We start from the raw sequence: 11,714 nt of genomic DNA, 5'->3' as shown, positions 1-11,714 counted from the left end.
GAACCAGGTGGGATTGGGGTGCTGGGTGGGGGGGTGGGGGGGAGGAACGGCTGAGGGGGACTCACCGCAGGGTTAGTAGTCTGCTCCGGCAGGTCCCAGGGTTCAGGTCCATCTGAGCTGGGCACCACCTTCGGCACCCTCCTCTCTTGCCAGGCCGCAGCAGCCGTGCCGCGCCGCTCACAGGATAAGAAACACTGTCACCATTTTACTTTTAATGAATTTTATTCTTTAAAGAGACGGCATACTAAGCTAAAAACTTCCCCCGCCCTTTTTGCTTGCCCTTCTAAAAGGTGGTTTCTAGTTCCTTTACCAAGAAAAGTTCAGCGTTCAATGTTGATATAGGATTTGCAGCAGACGTCAGGAGCTGGCCGGGATAGCTCACATCAGCATCATCAAACAGACGTTTTCTCGTAGATGTCTGGAATCATACCCACCGGAGAACTGATCATGTGAACGGTGTTCTTGCTGAACAGCTTGAATTCGTAATGGATCAGCTGTTCCCAAAAGCCGATGTTGGGCTGGATGATGGGGCGGCATAACTTGGTCCACATGTAGGCGTCCAGCAGCGTCATGGAGTGGTACTTCATGAGGTACGCGAGGCAGAGGGTGGCAGAGCGGCTCACCCCGGCGGCGCAGTGCAGCAGCGTTCGGCCCTGCTTCATTTCCACGCTGTGGATGTGATCTGCAATAGGGTCAAAAAAGTCGTAGAGGTGCGTGGTGGGAGCATCTACCACCGGCACGTGTACGTACTGGATGCCTTCGAAGCACGCGTTGGCCACCTCCACCGACACGTTGATGACTGTCGTGATGTGGTTAGTAGACAGCATGAGTTCATTGCTGGCTGCCACCCCATTGCTGATGTATAGACTGCCGGTTATCTGGGAGAGGCCATGGACCGAGGGCTGCCCGACAGCCTGAGCCAGGAGGGGACACGGCGGTGTTGTCATCGAGGCGGCGGGACAGCGGTCTCTCCTGGCTGCTTCGGGGCACCGCTCCCGGGAGCGAGTTCAGGAAGCAGCAGCTCGGTGGAGTCTCTTGCATAGGGTCTGGGGGACACTATATTGGTCACAGGTCACCACCCTGTCTCCACCCCCAACCCCACCTCTGCCGCCCTGGGCGGGAGTCACAGGCCCCCACTGCCCTTCCCACTGGTTTCCATGGCAATGGCAGCTTGCTACAGGGAGGACTTGGCCGCAGAGCTGGGTCTTCAGAGAAACCCCAGCTCTCTCTTCTTTTTATCTTTCTTCATAGTCATTTATTTTCCGAGCCCGAATTCTTATCTGTCTTGATGTTTTAAAATGTTCTGTTACCAGATAGCTATTTTATGCTTCAGTTTTTGGATCACACTGAACTCAGTATCTATGAATGCTTCTATTTTATTGGTGTTGAAGAACAGGGCTTACACTTTTTCCACAAAGTAACAGTATCATATTTTTACATTGGGGCACAGCATTTGGCTCATGTGATATGCTAATCTTTATAAAACTGTAGCGAGATAGGGGTTTGGCTGGGCTTGGTGAGCTAGCCTGATACTTCTTTGTTGATTGTAGCCATAGAATTATGTTCCTGCTCACAGACACATCAGGACTGTTTCTAAGGGAACATTGCTGATATATAGCCCTTTATCTATCATGAAGTTGGCCTGTGGTGAACAATTGTGACTAATTTGGCTGTGTCACTGTCCATTTGTGCATACAGCCCAAATGATTTATCACTTGATTCTACTTTATTACCTGAAACAACAGCTCAAATTTTCTTGTCTACTTTCTCCAAAAAGAATGCCCGCATGCTTTGTAAGCTACAAGTCATTTTGACCGCCACCAGTGGTTTCTAACCAGTAATGTTAAAAATTCTGGAGCCAGTCAATGCTACATCATAACTGGGCCAAAAATAGATTTTTAAAACGCTCCCTGAGATTTGCATTTCCTCTCAGCTAAGATTTTTGTAGAATTTGACTGAAGATTCGAAACAACTATAACCTAAAACTAACAAATTCTTTCACAGAGCAGCTCAGGGACTCATCACTTCCCCATCACTCCTTGTCATTTTGGGGTTGTGTGCAAAGGTGTGCTCCTTAAATTTTAAAAATGTAGTAAAATTAGGGACTTCCCTGGCAGTCCAGTGGTTAGGACTCAACGCTTTCACTACAGTGGCCCCGGGTTCAATCCCTGGTCAGGGAACTAAGATCCCACAAGCCGCATGGCACAGCAAAAAAAAAAAAAAAAAAAAAAAAAAAATATATATATATATATATATATATATATATAGTAAAATTAACCAAAATAATTGCATACACTATTCTCAAAGACAAGCATGGCTCATATTAAATAGATTCATGTATTTTTCCAGCCAATATTCTGTGATGCCCTTTCATCTGAGGGATTTTGGATGTCTTAAAACTCCACTGTAGGACTTCTCCTGGGTGGATGAGAAGATGCTTCCTCCTCCTGAGTTTGGAAATTGGTCACTTTCAGACTTCCACTTATCTCTACTTTTCCTTATTATTTAGGGGGAAACATGTACAAGGGACTTGCTGAAGAACACACTCTCTTCCTGCCACTGGGAAAAGACCCTGGGCGTCAAGGACTAGTTAACACTCAGATTTCTCAATTCAGTAGTCAAGGGCCTTTCCTCTCTGATCTAAGCCTGCCTTTCCGATCTCATTCATTCATTCATTTACTCACCAAATTTTTATTAAGAATCTATTGTGTGCTAGGCATTTTCACTTATGTAAATCTTCAGTTCTGACCAAACAAATCAAATGTTCTTGGTAATTGCAACATATGCATTCCTGCTTCCTTACCTTTGCTCATGCCACTCCTCTCCCTTGAGAAAACGCTCTCGCTCCTTCTTGCTTACTGAATCCTTTCCAAGCCTCAAGAATCAGCTCGATTAATTTTTTTTAAAAAGCATCAGCTGAGCATCCAGTCGGTGTCAGGTACAGTTCTAGCATTGTGTAGATCCAACACAACACACACAGGCCCACCCAGATATCAAAGAGCTTACAGTTTAATCAGAGAGATACATAATCATGAAAGAGTCCGGAAGAGAGGGTGATTCATTGTTTTATGTGTGTCTGTGCTCGGGGACCGGGGCAGCCAGGAGGGATATCATGAAAGGCTTCACAGAAAACATGACCTGGAACAAAGCTTTTTGTTCATTTGTTTGTTTTTATTATTTATTCTGTCCAAGTTTTTGTTTTGAAAAATTTCAAACCTACAGCAAAGGTGAAGAATGAATAATGAGCACCTGTGTACCCTTCACCTGTAATTTCTCTATTGTCAACACTTGCCATTGCATTTCCTTTGTCTCTCTATTTAGATATACAAACACACATATTTATCTGTTTACTTGTTTCTTTTTTTTAACAGATTGTTATTTTGTTTTATAATCTTTTTTTTTTTTTTGGCTATGTTTTGGGTCTTTGTTTCTGTGCGAGGGCTTCCTCTAGTTGCGGCAAGCGGGGGCCACTCTTCATCGCGGTGCGCGGGCCTCTCACTATCGCGGCCCCCTCGTTGCGGAGCACGGGCTCCAGATGCGCAGGCTCAGCAGTAGTTGTAGGCTCACGGGCCCAGTTGCTCCGCGGCATGTGGGATCTTCCCAGACCAGGGCTCGAACCCGTGTCCCCTGCATTGGCAGGCAGACTCTCAACCACTGCGCCACCAGGGAAGCCCCTACTTGTTTCTTTTTGCTGAACCATTGCTAACTGCAGATATAGCAACACTTTAGCCCTTTCAACGCGTCCTAAGAACAAGGACACTCTCCTCCATAACCACGATACAATGACTGTACTCAGGAAATTTAACATTGACCCAACTTTATTATCTAATATATAATCCATATTCAAAATTCACCAGTCCTCCAAATAATGTTATTTGTAGCTGTTTTTTTCCCTTTGATCCAGGATGGAATCAAGGATCACACATTGCATTTTGTTGTCATGCTTCTTGAGCACCTTTTAATTTGGAACCATTTCTGAGCCTTTTGTTTTGCTTTGGTCTTTCCTGGCCACTGACATTTTTGAAGAGTTCAGGCTAGTTTTGCAGGACATCTTTCCATTTGGAAGTGTTTGATTGTTCCTTCAGGATTAGATTCAGGTGAACTATTTTTGGCAAGAATAGTACCAGATTGCATCATTCATTGGGGGCACATGATATCTGTTTGTCCCATTAACGGTGATGATAAGTTTGACCACCAGGTTAAGGTGGCATTAGCTAGGTTTCTACATTGTAAAGGTAACTTTTCCTCTTTGTAATTAATAAAGAATATGTAGGGTGGTACTTTGAGTTTCTGGGAATATCTTTGGAATGGGACTTTGAAGGATGAATAGGAGTTTTCCAGGCAGATAAGAAGGGGGAGCATTCTACACAGGAAGGGAAGTATGTGCAAAGGCACAAGGGTGTGAAATGGTGTCAGGAGGGCAGAGAACAACTCAGAATTACTAGAGCCGACAGAGTGACGCAGAAGTGATAGGTGGAATGGCTATAGGAGCGGCAACAGAGATCACAGAGGGCCTTGCGACAGGCACTTGGGCTTCATCCCGTAGGCCATGGTGGCACACTGGAGTATTTTATGCAGAGAAATGGCAAAACAATTAATTTTTAGGAAGCTCACTTACAGCTATGTGGGTGGATTTGTGGAGCAGATGGTGCAGTGGTGAGAGAGGCAACACTTGAGGGAGTGAGAGCTATTGCAATAGTCTAGGTGAGCAATGGTACACCCATTGCAGACTCTTTTCTGCCATGGAAGCTGGATCAAATCCAAATATAGTTCACCTCATCAAGTGTACACATGGGCCAGGCTACATAAGAGAATGGAATATCAAACTTCCTGTGGGTCAGTGTCTGGAGAGCTTGGTGTTCTGGGGGGCAGACAGTGAAGACAAGAGGCGGAGAATGTAGGTAATATGTTTACATTGAAGGGTGGTGGTGATGAGAAAACCTAAGAGTACGGGATGAGGGCACAGGAGAGCTAGTAGCTAAAAGGAGTTGCATGTTATATTGCCCGATGGACAGATAGGATAGGTAGTCCCCAGCAGAAGGCTCTAAGGCAGAGGTGGGAGTTGGCTTCCCTGAGTAGTGAGAGTTGTATGTTAATTCCATTTCCCTGTGTGGCTGAGTCAGTTACACCACTGTATACAGCTAGCAGCAAGCCAGCTTCCTAGGACTCATTGCTGGGCTCAGTTTGGTCCTTAGTTTCTGGATGGTGTAGGGAGACAGATGGATATGAATGTGGAACTCTTGAAATAACACTCTCCAGTCCAGAATACAGATATTATGAGAAAATGATTGTGACTTATTTGTTAGGTGAAAAAAACTAGTTTATAAAAAAGTAGTACCTTTTTTGTAAAGGTGAAATATATACATATGTATATTTACCATATATATGTGTGTGTATATATATATATCACATGTATATTAAATACGTATCAGTGAATCCTGTTTGTGAAATATTAGGTATCAAAAGCTGCCCTAGGTATATATAGAGTAAGAATTTCACAAATGTCAGATATTATTTGATATTATATTTGAGTGGCGGGATTAAAGGGAATTATTCTTTTCTTTTCGTGCTTGTCTATATTTTCAAATTTTCTAAAATAATTTGTGTTATTTTTATAATTAGAAAAAAAATGAATCAAAATGTATTTAGACCTCATCAACAGATATCTTTTTTTTGGCCTAAAAAATTAGCAAAGGTGAAAAACTGCTAATACTTCATGGTGACAGAATTCAGAGAAATGAGCACTGTCCTACCTCACCGGCGTCCAAGATGGGGAATAGCAACAGTGGCCAAACCACGTGGTGGTTAGGATGTAGAGTAAAGAAACCTCTCACAGTACTGGTGGCAGGGTAAGGTGGTACCACCAATTTGGAGACCAATCCAATAAAACTGAAGATGCTCGTAGCCTATGCCCCAGCAATTCCTGCCCAGGTAGAAACTCTTGCTCAGTAAACGTAAGACGATATTTACAAGAATAATTACTGCAATGTTGTTTATAACAGTGAAAAAATGGAGACAATATAAATGTCTACCAAGAAGAAAATGAAAATTTGACGGCATAGTCATATAATGAATACCATAGAAACAGCTCTGAAAACAAATGAACTACAGCTACATGTGTAAACCTGGATAAGCCTCAAAAGTATAATGTTATTCCAAAAGAGCAAGTTGCAGGGGAAAATGTGCAGCAAGAAGTTTAACAACAAGTAGAACAGTACCATACATTGTTTACGCTTGCATATACCTATAAATGCATATATACATATATATATGCGTACATATGTATGTTAAAAACCCACATGTGGCTGAGAAACACCAAACTGAGGATAGTGATTCCTCCAGGGAAAGAATTGGATCTGGGTGCGTGAGATAGGGTGTTTCAATATGTCTTAATATTTTATTTTGCTAAGAAGATAGATCTGAAGCAAACATGACAAAACATTAAGGTCTGACAAACTGGATGTTGGGTACCCAGGTATTTATTATCATATTCAGCAGACTTTAGGATTGCTTGAAGTATTTCATAATAAAAACAAATGGGGAAAAATGCACGTGTGCTTTGAACTAGCAATTTCCCTACTGGTAATTTATTTATTTATTCTAAGGAAATCCTCACAAATGTGTGCAGGGATTTACCTACCAATATGTTAGTATTGTAAGTGTTATTTACAATATAAAAAACTGGAGAAAACCTAATCTAGGAATAAGGGCTTGTGTAACTAGATTATGAAATCTTGGTAAGGTAAAATATAATGCAGCTCTTAAAATGACTACCTAGAAGAATATTTATTCTCGTGGAGATATTTCATACTATTTCGTTAATAGAAAATACTATAAAGCAGTTTGATCTCAATAAAACTAAGTAATATTTTTTTACCTATATATGTGGATTCATACCTAGAGAAAAGCAAAGAAGAATATACACAAAAATGTCCACAATCATTATCTCTGAGCAGTGTTATTGCAGGTGCTTTTTATTTTCTGGATGGACCAAGCATGTATATAATAGATATATAATAGTTTTATAATTTGAAAAATTATATATTTTAAAAAGAGAATAATAAAATGGTTTTGGTGAGAGATAACATGGAATGGGACAAAAAAGCAGCAGCTGCAGGATGAAGAAGAGACAAAATCAGGAGTGATTTAGAAGGTATAATTGACAAGATTTTCTAACAGATTAAGAAGGGAGGGGGAAGGGAGGAACATCGTGATGACTTGGTGCTTTCTGACTTGGACGACTGCGCAGCCAGAGATCGTTCCCTGAAGTAGGAAATGCATGAGGCGGATTAGATTCTGCCTGAAAGATGAACAGGAGTACAGTTTGGAGCAGGATGAGATTGACAGGCCCCAAGACTAGCATTCACAGTGTGGGGCTCCTATCCTGCATCCATTCCTTCCTGTCTACTCCTCAAGCAGAGCCGTAATGTTCAGGTACTTGCCCCTCTCTACACAACCATATGCTTCAAGGGAAGCTTCCCCCATTCCCAGTTTCTAGAGTGGCAAGGTGAGCATTCTGATCATTCTAAGCCGGTTGTGCAAATCTATTCCTCTTGTCAATGACTGGTTTAGGGATGGGCAACTTACCAAACTCTGGCAAATGATATGCTAGTGCAACCGTGCACTTCAGTTTGGGACTTGAACCCACAGGCCAGGACTCAAACCCAGCCAAAACCCAGATTGGGACTTGAACCCATGGTCTTTTAACTAGAATCACTAGCCTGGCATCTGGACTTTCAGAGGTCAGTTTCTTTATATCTCAGCACAGAAGGAATTCAGGGAGAGGCAAGAAGTAGACTTATTAATATAGGACACTTGTGAGGGATACAAGCAGGCTGACAAGGTGCTCTGCCCTGAGAACTAAGTGGGCTACGTTTTTATAGTTAAAGGAAAGTGGGGCGGGGTGGGGGTGGGGGTGGGGGTGGGGGAAGACGGCCTTCTTCCTCATTCTTTGAGTAGATGTCAGGCTTGCATCACCAGCTCCTCCTTCGCATTAGGCAGGAGAGTGTTTGACCCTATAAGGTCAAACTAGAACTGTCATGGCGCTTATTCAAATCAGCAGAAGGGTGGTAACATATACTAAAATATTTAAAATCATCTCAGGTTTCAGTATAATGAGGATCTCCTACTTTGGAATGTCACCTTTCCCTTATATTCCTGTCCTTGGTTCCAAGGATCCTTATCTTGCTGGACTTGACCAGCAGGATGCAGACCTCATTTTTTCACTTAATGGCCTGGGGTGTATCTCATGCTTTTGTTAATGGCTTTATAGTTAAGCAAGCCGTGCTTCGTTCCATGATGTTCTGATAGCTTTCTTGAGTGATCATTAACTTACAGTGGTCTCCCAAAGTTCTCTAAGTTTCCCTCTCTATCTACAATCCCCTAGTGGGATTTCTAAAACTACCTGTGTAACTATCCTACTCTATCCCTATGATTAGTGGAAACCTACTGGAAAGGTTTCCTGGCTCCTAAGGAAGAGCCAATAGTACTAGAGACAGCTTTTCTTCCTCAAGATAAGTCATTTCTGGGTGTCATACCCAGATCTCAGCAACCATCTTGCAGCCAGGTGGGGAAGAAGCCTGAGGGCAAAGCCAACATTCTGAAGATGCATTTTGAGTCAGAATTTTCTGCCACTCACAGCATTCATCTAAAGTAATATAGATAATCCTGTGGAGGTGTCCATGAGTAGAACAAAGGCTTTTGAGAGGGAAACTTGCCTGAGGTTCTCAGTAGCAGAGTCTGGATCCTACTGAAAACCTCAGGCAAGTTATTTGGTTGATTTAAATTGTCTTGAATTGTAAACACTGTATAAAATATGAAACATATGAAACATATGAAATATGTTTCATTTATATAAATCCAGGCTTATTTTATTTTAAATTTAATAGTGTAGAAGTTTATAGAGTGAAAAGCAAAATTCTCCCTTTCATTCACTCACCAAACCTATTCCTTTACTCAGAGGTAACTGCTGAGAATAATATTGTTACTGAACACAAGTTCAAGTGCCTGACACACAGTGAGGCCAAATAAACCTAAACATGGGATTTTGGAGCAGAGAAAGGCATTAAGACTTGATAAACTGGAATGGATTATGTTGCAGAATTGATTCTAGCCTGCTGGCTGTTACTGAACACAAGTTTGTGTGCCCAACACACAGTGAGGCCAAACAAACAGAAATATCAGAGTCTGGAGCAGAGAAAGGTTGATGGCAGGGCCAAGCAAGGAGTATGGGTGGCTCATCCTCAAGAACCTCAAACTCCCTGATGGTTTGAGGGTAGGTTTTTATAGGCAAAATTTGTGGGTGAGGGCTGCAGGGTGTGTGACTTTCTTCTGATTGGTGGGTGGTGAGGTAACAAGGCGGTGCTCCAGGAATGTTGTGCTCAGCCTGAAGTTACCATCCTCCACCTGATTGGGGGCCTTAGTTCCTGCAGAAGAACTCGAAGATATTGTTATATATATTCCTTGAGTGGGAACCAGGACCCTGCTTTAATTGCTGCACTAGTTTTTCTTGACTGCTCCTCCTTTGTTTCTGCATTCCCTCACTTCTCTGATTAGCAACTGTTTGAATCTGCCCTTTGGAACTCAGGGAAAGTCATGGCGGCTGAATGAAGCCTATTTCCTACAAGAAATGGAGTACCCAGGAGGTCCCCACAGGGTCCTGCTCAGTTTCCACACGATGAGTTTCCTTTCAGATCTTTTACTGGGCATTTACACACACACACACATTTTTACCAAAGTTAGAGGGACTACTCACGAAGGTCTAAGGTAAAACAAAGGCCTTGAGTCACACCTGAAATTGCTCTGGTTATGCAATTAAAGAGAGATAAGGCAGTCATCTTCCAGAAGAGAGGAAATAATATGCCAGTGGGCCTGTGGGAATGCTAGGCAAGAAATACAGACATACGGATTGAGATGGTGTGTTCAGAGAAAATAAAAAATACTTCAAGTCAGAAGTCTTGCCATTAGACTTCAATTTTCAGGCATTGATTTCTGAGAAAGATACTTCTCATGTGAGCAATTCAAGACATCATGCTCCAGGATGAGTTGTTTTGGAGCATCCTCCAGGATTCTACAGGATGAGTTGTAGTAGCAGAGATTTATTTGTTTAAGGATGAGTAATATAGGAGTAATGCTGGGGAAATTAAGGAGTATCTTATTTATATAATTATACTACACATATTAGTCTGCAAATTTTTTCTTTTTTTAAAAAAATTATTTATTTATTTATTTGGCTGCGCCAGGTCTTTAGTTGTGGCGTGTAGGATCTTTAGTTGCAGCATGTGAACTCTTAGTTGCGGCATGTGGGATCTAGTTCCCTGACCAGGGATTGAACCCAGGCCGCCTGCATTGGGAGCGCAGAGTCTTAGTCACTGGACCACCAGGAAAGTCCCAGTACGCAAATTTTTTCACTTGACAATATATCTTGGATATCTTTTTTTTGTTGACCTTATTCTTTTGTTGACTGAAAAAAAAACCAAAAACACAACCAAAAAGTTGAAAATTATGTTTTATTCAGCGGATTTCTGAGGACTTCAAGCATGGGAGACAGCCTCTCAGATAGCTCTAAAGGACTGCTCTAAATAGGTAAGGGAGGAGCCAGGATATATAGGAGTTTTGTAACAAAAATCAGGTAGTTGGGATATCAAAAGATTACTGTTAATTGAAGAAAACCAGACATCTCAAGTTAATGAATTTAGCGCTTTTCTATGTATGGGAAGATGCAAAAGTCTGGACTCATTGAAATCATTCTTTTGATATGTACGTCAGCTATCTGGGGCCAGTATCCTGTGTTTGGGGAAGGGTGTTGGTGGCTTGATGGCTGCAACATCCTTTCTTTACTGATATGACAGATAACATTTTTCATTCACACTTTTTAAAGGCTGTGTGGTATTCCATAGTATGGTTGCATCATATATTATTTAACCATTACCACCTTGATTGATGTTTGAGACGTGTAGAGCTTCACAATATGTCACCCCAAAATGCCATTTTGGCATATTGATTATTTTGAATTAAAGGTCCTTAAGAAACAGCTGGTACAAGAAGAACACTCTGACCCTCTTTTGTCTCCCAGAAAGCAGGAGATAAGTCTCCCATGTGAAAAATACCCTTCGTGTACCAGGAGGATAGAAAGTATCCTTGTCACCAGAGATAGGGAATTTAAGACAAAAGGCTATTTAAACAAACCTTGTTTCTTCTTCACCATTTTATTACCCTTATTTACTAGTTAATATCCCATGTACATTTTTTCTAGTCTTTTACTGACAATCTATAGGAACTCTTAAAATCATAGGGGTTTTAGTTTTTTGTCTGTTGTTGAATATGTTAAACATATTTTCTCCTAATCTTTCTTTCCAGTTTTTCAATTTTGTTTTTAGGAGCTTTGGCCATATGTAAACTTAAAATTGTTATGTTGTTTAATCTGTGAATCTTTCCCTTTGAAGCTTCTGGGTTTTTGTTTTCCTTGGGAAGACTTTCCAACACTAAGATTTAAACAAATGTTTACTTCCGGTATTTCATAGTTTTGTTTTTTATGTTTAGATTTTTTTCCTTAAAAAAGCTTTTTATTATGGAAAATCTCAAAATACTGTGATGTTGTGATTGACAATAGGAAATATATATTTGGTCTTCATCCCTGTTTCTGGCAGTGAGCTCTTAAAATCCTTGGAATTTCCTAAATAATAAGAGAGATAAAGGTGTAATGGGTAGCTTTT

The 11,714-nt window shown here is 41.4% G+C and overlaps 1 protein-coding gene across 1 annotated transcript; it reads right to left on the bottom strand.

The window, feature by feature from the left end:
* Positions 1-392: 392 nt before the first annotated feature.
* On the bottom strand, positions 393-947 carry DUSP21 (dual specificity phosphatase 21). Its single transcript, XM_059911200.1, has one exon. It carries the CDS (start codon positions 945-947, stop codon positions 393-395), a length of 555 nt encoding a protein of 184 aa, XP_059767183.1.
* Positions 948-11,714: the final 10,767 nt, after the last annotated feature.

Source organism: Balaenoptera ricei, chromosome X (genome assembly GCF_028023285.1).
Source record: "Balaenoptera ricei isolate mBalRic1 chromosome X, mBalRic1.hap2, whole genome shotgun sequence".
NCBI lineage: Eukaryota > Metazoa > Chordata > Mammalia > Artiodactyla > Balaenopteridae > Balaenoptera > Balaenoptera ricei.
This window is presented reverse-complemented; position numbering and strand designations above follow the sequence as displayed.